Consider the following 14482-nt stretch of genomic DNA (forward strand, 5'->3'; position numbering starts at 1 on the left):
TGTTAATAGAACAATTTAAGAATTAGTTCCCAACTGATGAAAATTTTGAAAAACAAAGTATATAGTATCAACCTAAGCCACTCATTAAAATAAACTAAAGATTTACATTTACCTCAGAAAAATCTCAAATTGACTTGATCATTTGGAGAGAAGTTTTTAAAACTTGCTCCATAGAAGAAAAATCATAACAAAAAGAATCATACATAGATCTGTCTACATAATTAAAGCCTTTCATATGCTAAAAGCATAAACATTGTAGAAAAGGGAAAATCTGAATCAAATTTATGTCAAACAGTTACTGTAACTAATTATACCCTTAATAGTATTAGTGCATTCTTAGTAATAATGAAAGAATGTAAAATAAAGTAGTAATGAAGCCCCAGTGTCTTGTTACTTATTAGGAAGTTTTGAATAATAATGTGAAACGTTAAAATGTCACTCCAAGTATTATATATCAAGGTGGTTGCCTTTCCTGGCAATTCCTACAGTTATATTTGGGAAATTTCAAAAGAACACTACCAATTTTATATATACATGATGGATTAACAGTAAAGCTCCCTTGTGGAGACATTTTATAGACACCTCATGTTAACAAAAATTAAAAATTGCCAAGTACCATACCCTAAGTAAGAGAAATTCTGGCTTCACAAAGTCCAGCAAATACATGGTGTCGGGAGCTCGGAGCCAATCTGCAATGGATCTGTTGGTGGTGGATACCAGTAAGCGTTATTGCTCAAGTAGAGAATAAGATCATCAAGATCACAAGACAGATTTCAAGAATTTTCTTTCCACTCCAACCACTGTCTATTTTTTCCCATAGTACTTCACCTCCTCCAACGTAATATTTTAGTATGTATGTATGTCTTACTATAAGTTTCCTAAGGGCAGATATTTTTAGCTTTCTTTTGTTAAATGAAACATCTCCAGTGCCAAGAAAGCAATGTCATATACTTTCATCCAAAAAGTAGATGAATAAACCTGTTTTTAACCACTTTGTAACCACTTTGTTAATTTTGCAAACATTCACTTTGTCTAAAAAAGGAATTTACAACATTGAACCATTTCTTTAATCTTAAAATGTTTTTTAAATTAAAAGACTTAAAACCCAACTTACTCTTCTATACAAAATGTAAAAGAATAAACGCCAAACATCTACTTTCAAGTGTCAGCACTAATTACAGGGCTTGGGGAGGCAGAAGGAATAGCTATTAAGAAAGCTCTTGAACTAAGCAGAAACCATTTTTATGAATGGTAACCAGGAATATAATAATGCTAAGTACTTCTGATTTACCCAGGCCTCATAACAACAAGCAAAATTAATGAAAAGGAATTTAGCCATTGTTTGATTGTCAGTGACATCAACTATAAAATAAAAGTGAACAGAAACTGGCAACTGTATTATCAAATATCATTAAAATAACCAAATGTATTATTTTTAGATAAAACTCTATATAACTTGTAGTATCTGAGAGCACTAAAATCAGGCTGATCTAGCACAGGAGAGGTAAACACAGTAAGATAATTTAGTTTTATTACTGAGGTCAGAAAGGAAGTCACATGGTCATGGCAAGGGATGGGGTGGGGAGATGCGGTACCTGTTATTGGTTTTTAAGTAGATCATGGCCAAAGCGAGAGTGGCACCTGGACAAGTTACATCCACATTTATGGTATCTCCTTCCTATCAAAAGAAAAGTTTGTGTAAAAGAGCTTTGAATTACTATAAAATTCTTCTGAATACTAGCCTATGCTTAAAATCAACATATTTACAAATGTTGGTATGAAAACTACTATTTTCAAATTAACTTCTTAGCTTCCAGAAGTTTGATCTGTTGCTTGATTTGGACTTACTTTGATTTGATAACTTGGAGATTTATGTTTCTCCCTGTGCATCCCTGCTTGAAAGCGCCTATGGCCTCCAACCATGTACTGATAAAGCTGCTCGGGCACATTGAGATCAGACATGCCTATCAAATTACTGCCGTGCTGTAAACGAAGTAACAGACAAGTGAAAGGAAATTTTACAGAATAAGATCCATAACACATACCCATAACAAAGAAAACAATAAACTAACTTCAAAGCCAGTCTTCTGGGTTTTTTATCAATTAAAATCTCATGAGTTAATACTCAGTCTATTAATAATTCACATTAAAAATTATAATACATACACGGGCAAGTTAATACTTTCATTTCATAAAATACATAAAGGCTTCAAAATACAGTTAACTGCATTAACTGCATTTAACAGTTAAAGAAAATATTAGGTAGGTAAATGAAACCTGAACTATGAACACCTGAATCCTTTCATCATTGTACCTATGAACTATTCCAGCAATAATAACCATAATAATAACTTACTGAACGCTTAACGCTCTTCCAGGCATGATTCTGCATGTTTAACATGGATTAACTTACTTAATATGACAATTCGATCAAATAGCTACTATTTTACAGGTGAGGAAAGGGAGGCACAAAGAGATTACGCCCAAGGTTACATAGCTAGTAAGGAGCAGCAGTGGATATAAAACAAGGCAGTCTGGTTCCACAGTCTATCGAGCTGCTTAACTACTAGAAAATACTGTAGTTAAATGATGTCAGGACTCACTGGTCAGGACCAGAATTCACGTCCCAATTCCCAGTATGACGCTTTTCCATTGTTTTATCTGCCTCTTTAGTTCATGTGTCAAATGTGAAGAGTCAAAAGCCTAAACGACAGTCGACTTTCTTTATATAATTCAGCTTCAGTATAATACTGTATTGGTGGTTCTTCAAAGGACCCACATTCCAGCTGACATAGTCATTTAATGTTTCTGGTAACCCTACACTACGTCTACTGGATGGGGTTAAAGACGGGGAGTCAGAATGATACTGCATTCTGTCACGAAGCAGTTGATATTGTGGCAACGTTCTGGGATACCTAGTGAACACCAGGGCACCAAAAGAGAGTTCTGGTTTATCTCTAGTCCTACAGACTCTTAAGGCTCCCCATCATACACCCATTTTCACTTTTTTCTGTTTTCTTACTGAGTGAACTGTCATTTCTGCATCTTATGTCTTGAACTCTTTTCGAGAAACTTCATTCCCTTAGTTCATTCATAAACACTTATATCTAAGCCAGGGGGGAAGAAACCTTAAAGCCCCATTCTTCACTACAATTTCTCTCCATTCCCAAATCTGGCATTTTGAAAAATATCCAGAAAGAAGAAAGAGCTGAGAATCACAATAAGTTAAGTCACAGTAAGGCAGAGTGGTATTCAGAGTAAAGTGTCAAGGCTACTTGTCTCAAGAAGCAGAATTTGTAACTGAAGCATCTGCAGGCACAGACTCTGCTTACCCCCAAGCAAACCATGCCCAGAGCCAAGCCAGCAGCCAAAGAGTAAGACTCTCTGTCCGTGCAGTATTCCATTTCAGGACCAGGGGGTCGTCCTATAAAACAGAAAGTAACACAGTTCAAACTGGCCTCTTAAAATCCTAACTCGTAAAAGTTTTAGAGTTAACTTTCTAGTAAGTTGCATAAGAACTATGGATTCAATATAACCCCACTCAGAAAGATCTGATGTTATCACAAATGGTGTCCACAACTATCAGTTTACCACAAAATAAACCCCAAACATGGTTCTTCTAATTTGCCAATTTGAAAGCAATCACTTTAAAATACTGTCAAACCTTGAGTTTTATAATAAAAAAAAAAAATTACTAAAAAAGGGGAAAAATTTTTTAAAGGGGAGGGATGCTCAAAAAAGCTTCAATTTGTAATTCTTTCCTTTTGTTCTTATTTTGTTAGCTTCAAATCTATTCATTAGATGTGGTGAAAACATGTTCAAATACTGATAAGGAACAGGAAGGACACTTCCTTTAAGTTTTTAAGAATGTTAAATATTATGCATCCAGACATGTATTTTGAATCTATATAATACTGAGCCTTACTATGATAGAATTTCTCTGTATTGATGCTCTAAGTTTGACTGGATGCAAAATTCATACTTTAAAAAGTACCCCGTAATTCTAACTCCACCCCTTTTAGGGCAGCAAAATGTATTATATATAAAAGACCCCTTCCACCAAAAAAAAGTTCACATTCCTGGAATTTCATCCCCAGGAAAAAAATTTTTTTAAAAAGAAAGAAAAATTATAAACAAGTAATCAGTGTAATGTTTATTGCTTAATTAGCAAAGAATTAAAAACCACCTAAAAGTCCTGAAAATAAGACAATGACTAGGCAATTTATAGAAAACCAACTCAATGAGCTATTCCACAATATAAAATTAATTTTAAAAGCCATTTATGACAATGATATATGAAAAGGGCAGTACAAAAACAGTATGTACATTCTGACTGTAATTATACAAAAGAGCATACGCATATGAATCCAGATGAAATCTTCTGTACACAATATGACAGAGGTGTACTATGGCTGTGAGACATGTATAATGTTGGCACCATTAGATATCATTATGATACAGCCAAAGAATGTTAATTACACCTTGCAGATGAACAGGCTTTAAAAGCCAATCCTGAGTATCTTCTGAATAAGTGTTTCTCAGACCAATCACTTATGCTATTACATATTTTGCTGACAGGAAAATTTTAGTTCTGTGAATAATTTATTTCATCACTGTAGTTGACTACATTGTTGACTCCAATTCTTCACTGCACTACAGTGCCAGTTATATACACATCCACACTCCTGACAGAGTTTCCTCTGTACCTGAATGTGCGACTGGCTTTGAACTAGGATCCTGGCTGGCACAATGTAAGCAAAGGCCTGAAATGCACTTCCATTATTTGGTTCTCCCTCTTGCCCTTCTGTCATCACCATAAAAGAAGCCTGGGTCCCAGAATAAGGCATTTGGAGCAGAGTCTGAGCAGCAGACCCACAGATCTACAGCCTGAAGCAGAGATGCCTGGGCAAATTTTGTGGCTATCCTGAAATATATGTAGAAAGATCCTGAATAGGATAGAACAAGACATGCAAGTATGTATCTAAATTACTGAACGTACCAATAATGCTAAGAGCATTTCCATTTCTCTGAAAAAGATGACAATACGTAAGACATGTTTCTAAAAAATGTAGACTTAGGAGAAAACATAAAAAATGCCTTTTATCATGAACATACCCACCAGCATATAGAGGAAAGCCGGAGTCAATCACTTCCATTCTGTTAGAAGTGTTGTTGTCCAACAGAATAAACATTGTGCTCTTAGGGATGAAAACAATCAACTCTGAATTTTAAGTGTAGACCATTGCTAGACCTTGCCTGGCAAAGACAGCAGGATAAGCAGCATGCTCACGTGTGCTTAAGACCTTAGGCTACCTCGTTAAATGGGACCACTGGAGCTCAATAATGGGCTGGCCAAGTAAGTATGCAGACCAATAACCTGCATAGCAACATCAGCCTTGGAAAACATTACTTTGTAGTTGTTTTCTTTATTAGTATAGCTCATTCTATGCTCACAAAAGCTACTATTTTTTCCTTAACTTTTATAATCTTACTATTACTTTCATTTTTACTTTGGTTCCTGTGGAATGGTAAAAATACACTTACGAAACCACAGCGCTATTAATGCCATACCTATTTCAGCCAACAAGACTTCTGCGGTATGCCTATGAGCTGTCCCTTGATAAACAAGGCCGATGCCAACCACTGCAGCCACTTGGACGTTGTGAGGAACATCAAGCTCTGTGGACGTTGGGGGCAGGAGAGCGGGAATGTGGATGCTAAGAAGCCGTGTAATCGACATATCCATGGTGCCTAGTTTAGCAGCAGAAACACCAAGGAGCAGTCCAATGCTTGTCATCTCATGACCCTAAGACAATAGAAAACAGAATGAGACTTAAGTCACTACCAAAACAAATATGTAGTTTTAAATAAAATACTGCCTGCCAGTACTGTGAGAGGCACAGTGAGAAGCTCCGAGAATACACAAGCAAACTAAACAGGCAGGGTCCTTGTACTGATGAAGTTAGTGCCCTTGGGGAAGGGAAAGTGTTAAACTAAAAATATATATATTATTGAAAACTCATCAAATGAAAAAGTATAAAGATTATGAAAGAGTATTTTAACAGAGCCTACTTTAGATTAGAAGGGACTGGAGAATTATTAAGAATCTCTAAAAAGTAAAATTTACAATAGAATGAGTACAAATTAGCCAGGCAAAGTGGCAAGAAGGGAGGACACTCAAATTTAGAAAGTGAGAGAGAATGATGACAGGTGATGGAAAAACATGTAAATGACGCTGAGATGATTTAAAAAAAAAACCCTCACATTGATATTCAATTGACTACAAGGGTGCCAAGACAATTCAATGGGAAAAGAAGTTTTTTCAAAAAATGATGCTGCGATAACTATACAGCCACTTGCAAAAGAATGAAATTGGACCCCTTCCTGACATCATACATAAAAATTAACTTCAAGTAAGATGTAACTAAAAGCAAAAAAAGAACTCTTAGAAGAAAACATAGGTGTAAATCTATGTAATAGATATAAATCCAAGTGATCTTGGGCTAGGCAGTAACTTCTTAGATATGACATCAAATGCACAGTAACCAAAGAAAAAGTAGATGAACTGGACTTCATCAAAATTTAAAACTTTTGTGCTTCAAAGACACCATCAGAAAGTCAAAAGACAACACAATGGCAGAAAATTTTTGCAAATCATGTATCTGTTAATGGACTGGTATTCAGATTACATAAGGAACTCTTACAACTCAACAACAAAGACAGCCAATTAGAAAACAAGCAAAGGATTTGAATAGACATTTCTCCAAAGATGACATACAAATAGCCAATGAGTACATGTAAAGATGTTCAATATCATTAGCCATCAGGGAAATAAATGCAAATCAAAATCACACTGAGATATTACTTCGCACCTACTAGGATGACTATAATTAAAAAGACAGATAATAACAAGTGTTGGCAAGAGTGCAGAGAAATTGGAACCCTTATGTATTGCTGGTGGGACTACAAAATGGTGCAGCCACTCTGGAAAACAATTTGGTAGTTCTTCAAACTTTAAAACAAAGAGATACCGTATGACGCAGCAATTCCACTCCTAGGAATATACCCAAGAGAAATGAAAACATTCATCCACACAAAAATGTGTATATAAATGTTCATAGTAGCATTAGTCATAATAGTCAAAAAGTAGTAATAACTCAAGTATCCATCAACTGATGAATGGAAAAATAAAATACGGTATATCCATACAATGAATATCTATTCAGCAATAAAAAGGAATGAAGTGCTAATACATGGTACAACATAGACAAACCTTGAAAACATTACAGTAAGCAAAAGAAGCCAGTCATAAAAGACCATATATTGTTTGGTTCCATTTATATGAAATGTCCATGGTAGACAAATCCATAGAGACAGCAAGTAGATTAGCAGTTTGCCAGGGGCTGGAAGGAAAGGGGAACGGAGAGTGACTGCTACTAGCTAGGGGGTTCTTTCACGGGGTGATGAAGATGTTCTAAAATTAACAGTGGTAATGGATGCACAACTCTGTGAATATAATAAAAACCACTGAATTGTGTACTTCATATGGGTGAACTTCTTTGGCATAGAAGTGGAAAAGTTTACGCCAAGAGAAAGAGTTCGGTCTGCCAAGGAGCTAATACAATCCGTCTCTACGGCTGGAACATAGGGAGCAAGGAAAAGAGAAGCACAAGGTAAGGCTGGGGAAGTGAGTAGGATCACACAGGCTCCTAGAATGTACATTAAGAGCAATGGAAGATCACTGAACAGTTTGACCAGGGAAGGGATATATTCCGATTTACACTTTAGAAAGATTTCTCTGCCTGCTAGGAGAAGAATGCACTTAGAGGTACAAGATTGAAGAAGAGCAAACAGAACAACTAGGAGCTGCTGTAATAGCCCAGGGGAGGCACAATGCCAGCAGCTGGCAGCACGAGTTCCCACCTTGGTCAGGTAGTCATGGATGTTGAGAGTAGCCAGCTTGGTAAGGTGCCCGTTCAGGCCCAGGGCCATGAGGAAGCCAGCATACTCATTGGCTAACTCGGCGTGCTTGGGCTTATTGTAGACGATCCAGGCGGAGTCGATCTGGGAGGCAGGGGCGATCTTCAGGCCGGCGGCCACGCCGTTATGGAAGCTGGCCCAGCTGGTCATGTTGGGAGGCACGTCGATGTTGCCACTGTTCAGGTCCACTGTTGTGTTCCGAGGGGGTGCCCGCCCTACTCAGGCAAACAAAATTTAAAACTGAGAGAACAAAAATTCAGAAACCAAAATTGTTACACTTAGATTCTCTGAGAACAGAGATCACTTTTCTACATTCAATGCCCTTAACCCCATAATACCTGGAATGATGTTAGGTTACTACGCATACTTCACGTTTTGTACATGTGAGTCAAACTTGATGCAAGGTGGAAAAACCTTAACTGTATAAAATAATTCACTGTCCTTTCTGCTAAAATATATGGGACTATAATAAGATAACTGATACCAATTTAACTGTGTACAGATCTGATTAGGATACCCACTGCTTTGAAACCTTTCTTTCAAACAGCAGGAAGCTCACTGAAAAATAAAATGAAAATTAACATCACAAACTACATGAATAATAATTCCAACATGTGATTGAAAACAATGATGTTAATTTCAAATGTGCCATCCCATCTTTTTCTCTGGACGTTACGGAAAAATGATATTTTTACAAAAGACAAGGAGCTTTATAAATTTGCTCTATCTCTTATCTATACATCTCTCTATATGATACAGAAATCTAACTACAAGCTATTGGTAAAAATGCCAAACTGCATTCAAAGATACCTATATAAAAAACATTTTATACACTTGAGTTACCCAGTGAACCATAAAAGAGTATTCACTAAATTTAAATTTGTGGTCAACTTATTTAAGAACAGCATAAATTAAATGTTCATGATGCTATGTTCTCTTTGAATGCCTTTTCTTGAGTGTTTTGACCACACTGCGTACCTGCAAATACTGAATTATCTCTATATTTTTAATATTCTGTATTAGCTCAAGTCATGGATGAATATTTAAAATAAATATTCTAAATACAGTAAGTCCCTTACATACGAACTTTCAAATTGCTAACCTTCAAAGATGCAAATGTGCGTTCGCGTGTCCAATCACGTAAGTTAGTTCACACATCGGGTGTACGCTGTCACGTGTATGCATCCTCTACAAGTGGTTGTGCTTTTGTGTACTTTACTGTATGGTACTGTATAGAGAACAGTAGCACAGTATCTTTATTTCAAGCCCAGGATGTCCAGAAGCAAGCGTAAAAGCAGCAGTGATATAGCTGGTACAGTGTAGCCAATTGTGTTAGTTGGGTACCTAGGCTAACTTTGTTGGACTTACGAACAAATTGGACTTATGAACGTGTTCTCGGAACTGAACTCGTTCATATGTAGGGGACCTACTGTATTGCATAAAGTTATACAGTTTGCTAGAGGTTTGAAAATATGGTTTTAAAGGAGTTCTGAAAGTTATGTAAATTTTAATTAGATGCACAGTGTCTTGTTTGTAGTCTATATACACATACACACACATACACAGACACAAGCATAAAATAAAATATATTTGTATTTACCACTTGCTTTTTGTACCTAAGAGCTAACTCAAATGCTGATCTGTGATAGCACCACACTGGTGACAAGTTCATGAGTTATACTTTTACTTTCTCAAAAAGGGCAGAGAGATTAATAATGAAAAAGCAAGTAAAATTTCTAAAACAACAATTCAACATATGCATAAGACATAATATTTATACACAAGAGAAAATAAAAGGCAAAGGGTAAAGCAAATTTTCTTCAATAAGAATAATTACATACAAAAGCACAACAGGCCAAACCAGTGTCAGTTAAGGAACTATTTCAAGTGAACATTTTTTTCCTAAATGAATTTATTATTAAAACAAGATCATCTTTTTTTTGGAGGGGCGGGTGCTGGTCTGGGAGGGGTCCTACCAGAATGACTAAAAGAATAAAACTTTGCATCAATGTCATAAATACATTTTAAATCAGGCAAATTTAAACGCATTCAGAAAAAAAAGAGACAATGATTCATGCATTTACTTTTTAACATCCACCCAAGCGTTACCGCCCAGATTTAATACATTTTAACATTTGCCAATTTTGCGTGAGATTTTCTTTTTAACCCAAACCTTTTATATGAAAACACTCAGTTAAAAGACTAATAAAATGAACACCTATACACAGCACCCTCCATCAAGATTCACTAATTGTTCTGATTCTGCCATAGCTGTTTTATCTCTAAGAGAGAGAACAATTAAAATACTGAAGGTAACTCTATTTGCTTGTCTGTCAGTGAGATTATGGCTCCAGAAAAGGTGTGATATAGGATACGGGAATGTGTTCTTCACTAGCCGATCTCATTTTCTGCATGCTGCTAAAAACACAAGCTCTTTACAAATCTCAGTGGGACCCTGGGTTTTTTAATTATGTAACAAAATATGGTGGAATGGTATTTGCATATACTATATCCTATACACTACTGTATGTATCATACATACGTTTTGTACGGGTCACATATACTATATACTTTAAGGGATTTTCAATAACAATTTGAACTGTATACAACTGTCACATTTAGTATACATTCAAACCAGATCAGGTGGACGTGCACTATAAAACCCATTATAATCAGTAACGCTGGGAAATAAGTACCCTTATATCTGGCAGAAGTAAAAACTCATGTAACCAACCAGAAAGGAAATTTGACAAAATGTTACATCAGTCTTAAAATCTTGCTGCCCTAGGAGTTCTATCTAAGCAATTATCCTAAATAAATAAGATAAATATAACCCAACAATACGTTTGTAATGGCAAAAACCAACAATTTCCAAAAATACCAGGTGGTTTATATAAACTATATTCCATTAAGCGAAATACTCTGGAGCAAATAAAAATGAAGTTGTTGATTAAAAATGTGTATAAAATACATATACGTAATTGTACACATATATATATGCTAGATATAAAAGGATGCTCACTCACTATATAGTAAATTTTTAAAAACAATTTCTAAAACAGGTTTAAATTTTCTGATAAACAAATATAAAATTATAAAATGGAGACATAAAATTGGGAAACAAATAAACCAAAGTGTTATTTAACACTAGTGAACTCTTAACAAGTTGGGACTACTATGAGTGACCATTTTTTGTTTTTGCTTAGTATATTTTCTTGTTTTTGTACAAGCATCATCTATTCATACTAAGATATAACAAGACATTTTAAGACTAAATATTTTTACATATTGACTTTAAGATTATTTAAAGTTCAATAATCTCACCATTCAATAGTATCTTTCTAAACTTCCCCAAGTGCCTTTTTATATCTTGAAACGGTCTCATTAAAAACAAAATTTAGTTAATGGGCTATATTCTACTTCCCTCAATGTTTAATTTGATTTGCTATTTGAGCTTTGATAACCATTACAGTAGCTATTAACAATAATCACTACAGTAGCTATTAACAATATTTAAAATCACGGGGGATAGAGCATTTCTTTGGTTTTAACTACAATGATTCAAAAGAACTCCACTAAACATATACCCATTTTCCTTTCTCATTGAGCCCAGAATTTAACATACCAGTCAAATTCAACTTAGGGATAGGCAATGGCTCCGTTGGAACAGGATGGTATGAAAACAAGGTAAACATTCCCCGTCCTACTGGAAGAGCCATAGTTCGCTGACACAACTGGAGCAATCTATAATTAAAATTAAAACCAACACGTGAAAAAATTTTAAACAAAAAGAACTGGAATGTAATCTGTAGGCAAGTATTTCAAAAGCAGCAGTGCGGTGCAAGATGAAGCCACGTCAAAGTAAATCCACACAAAGTCCTGAGTGAGTCATCTAAACACGGCTGTTCTCATTGTAATACTCTTACTCCCATCAGAAACTCTAAAGGGGAGACACATTTCTTTCTTCTGTTTCATATTTGCTCTCAATTAAAACCAGCTGTTCTATAAACCAAGCCAACTCTCCCTAAGCATTCAAAAAGTAAAACCTATAATTCTACTCTAAACGATGCTAACCCTCTCGGAGGAAAATATCGTATTTGTTGCGTTCCCTCATTGTGCTGTTATCAGTTTAGCTGGGATCCTCCTCTCATCCTTTTTGTGAATATAGCCCAAGTGCCACCTCCATGGCCTGCACACAAGGTAAAAAAAAGGAAGTCCCTATTTTGGAGGTCAGTGGATTTCATGGTGTCTCCAGGGAACACAGAAGGAGTTTCATTTACTTGATGGTGAGGACTCATAGGACTAAGAGTACTATATGTCAACTATGTTCAAGGTTAAAATGGCTTCTACAGGCTATACTTTGAAACTAATACACTACTTTTTAATTTGTTTCTACGTGAAAATAAATGGCACCAAACAGAAACTGTGGAAGTAGGGGCGTTCATAACCAGGAAACACTTAACACAAGTCATATCTGAAGACACAGAAATATCCCTCCTCCTTCTGAGGCTAACTAGAGGCTGAAATTCTCTCTGCAGACAAAGTTATTCACAAGCACCCTCTCTCCCTAACTGTAAATATATATAGCTGCTTTTCTAGTTCATTGGTGAGGAAAATTTTGCTGTCCTAAGATTCTTTGGGAACACTGCCCCACATTAATTTAAAATCAGGCAAATTTAGAATCAGGCCAGCAGACTACATTCCATAACATGTTTAGCAGAAACATACATAATCCACAAAATTATAATAGTGAAAACAAAAACAGTATATCCCCCCCTTCCATTTAAGATGTCATTGATCTTAAGATGCAGCACTATTTCATGAGGTACTAAAAAAGAAAAAACACTGCCATTTAAACCATAACACCTACAAACACCTACAGACTGAAAGACATAATCTGATTTCAGAAATAGTAAAAGGTACAAAAAAAAAAAATCAGCATCATAGAATCAATGAACTCTGATAATAATCGCTAGCTGCATTGAGCTTTACTATGTACTGGGCAGTGTTCTAAGCACCGTGTAGAAATGACCCACTTGATTCCCAGAGAAACTCTGTGAGGTGTGAATGCTACAGTCATGCCTATTCTTACAGTTGAACAAAATGAGGCAGTACTTAATTTTTTATTTAAATTTTTACTTAAATTACAGCAGTTAATGTTTTCCGTTACCTGTTCTCTTTCTCCTCAATGAACTCGTGGTCACTGAGCTCTGGATACTGCACCACGTTGACGCGGACAGGATGCGCACTCTGAAGAAGCCTTCGCACATCCTGCACCCTTAAGTCTTCACTCCATATTAGCGACATCACCTCCTGATTCATGTCATTCATGCCATCATCTTCCTCCTCAGTTTCTGTTCCTGAAGGAACATCTGATGAGAGCACCTGAGTAACAGACTAGGTTGTAAAACTAATTTAAAAACCAGCCAACACACACTTATTGAACATGAGGATACACAGGATGAGGTACCAAGTCTACATCAGTGCAGAGAAAAAATATATTCCAAAGCAGGGCTGGCTTGGGTTCCCAATACATACTGGGACTCTAACCTAAAAATCTTTTTTTTTTTTAATTAATTAATTTTTATTTATTTATTTATTTATTTTTGGCTGTGTTGGGTCTTCGTTTCTGTGCGAGGGCTTTCTCTAGTTGTGGCGAGCGGGGGCCACTCTTCATCGTGGTGCGCGGGTCTCTCACTATCGCGGCCTCTCTTGTTGTGGAGCACAGGCTCCAGATGTGCAGGCTCAGTAGTTGTGGCTCACGGGCCTAGCTGCTCCGCGGCATGTGGGATCTTCCCAGACCAGGGCTCGAACCCGTGTCCCCTGCATTGGCAGGCAGATTCTCAACCACTGCACCACCAGGGAAGCCCCAAAATCTTTTTTTTTTAAGTATAATTATACTGCCCACTTGGAAACATTCTTTACTGAGCCAAGGGGAAAGCTTTCAACTTAGGACAACAGTCAGGAGGCTGATTCCATTGAAAGATATATTCTAAATAAATTGTAAAAATCTAACTATATCCTAAGTATTCCAAAAAGGACATAAATTACTGCAAACAGAATATTAACCCCACGCACTAAAGAACCAACACCAATTTAAATACTGTCTTTAGTTAATAGAAGCAGAAGAAAACAACCTGGAAGGATATAAACCAAGGGCTGGAGGAGGTCAGACAACACTTTCTCACTTCCGTACTTTAAATAGAATAAATCATGGTTGGTTTTCACTTTTTTTTTTCTAAGTATGTTCCAACTATATTTCTTAAAAGAAAGGGATTAAATGAAGCAAAACAAGTGAGGAGAGTTAATTCCTTGCTTATCATTCTGTCCTCATAAGCTCAGCATGTACTTTACTGTGAGCCTTCCCAGTCCAAATAATTCAGTCAGACTTTAAGATAGATGTTAATAGCAGAAATCTCATTTTCTCTCAGAGTTTCAACTCCTTTCACAAAAGATTAACTCCTAGGTGAAATGCTGAAGTTTTGCAACATTTAATGTGGAA

At 36.1% G+C, this 14482-nt stretch overlaps 1 protein-coding gene across 5 annotated transcripts in view; it reads right to left on the reverse strand.

Moving 5' to 3' along the window:
• Nucleotides 1-14482, reverse strand: part of ANAPC1 (anaphase promoting complex subunit 1) — a 102623-nt gene that overhangs the window by 36280 nt on the left and 51861 nt on the right. For 4 of the 5 annotated variants that reach the window (XM_057558011.1, XM_057558010.1, XM_057558009.1 and 1 more), the window contains exons 26-33: nt 13151-13377; nt 11606-11724; nt 7924-8195; nt 5572-5806; nt 3333-3424; nt 1849-1983; nt 1596-1678; nt 622-700 (exon numbers count right to left, since the gene is read on the reverse strand). In XM_057558011.1, the coding sequence (XP_057413994.1) occupies nt 622-700; nt 1596-1678; nt 1849-1983; nt 3333-3424; nt 5572-5806; nt 7924-8195; nt 11606-11724; nt 13151-13377 (1242 nt within the window). The remainder of the gene's footprint in view (nt 1-621; nt 701-1595; nt 1679-1848; nt 1984-3332; nt 3425-5571; nt 5807-7923; nt 8196-11605; nt 11725-13150; nt 13378-14482) is intronic. The other variant, XM_007197378.3, reaches the window with a different exon arrangement.

The sequence above is a fragment of the Balaenoptera acutorostrata genome, chromosome 12 (genome assembly GCF_949987535.1).
Source record: "Balaenoptera acutorostrata chromosome 12, mBalAcu1.1, whole genome shotgun sequence".
NCBI lineage: Eukaryota > Metazoa > Chordata > Mammalia > Artiodactyla > Balaenopteridae > Balaenoptera > Balaenoptera acutorostrata.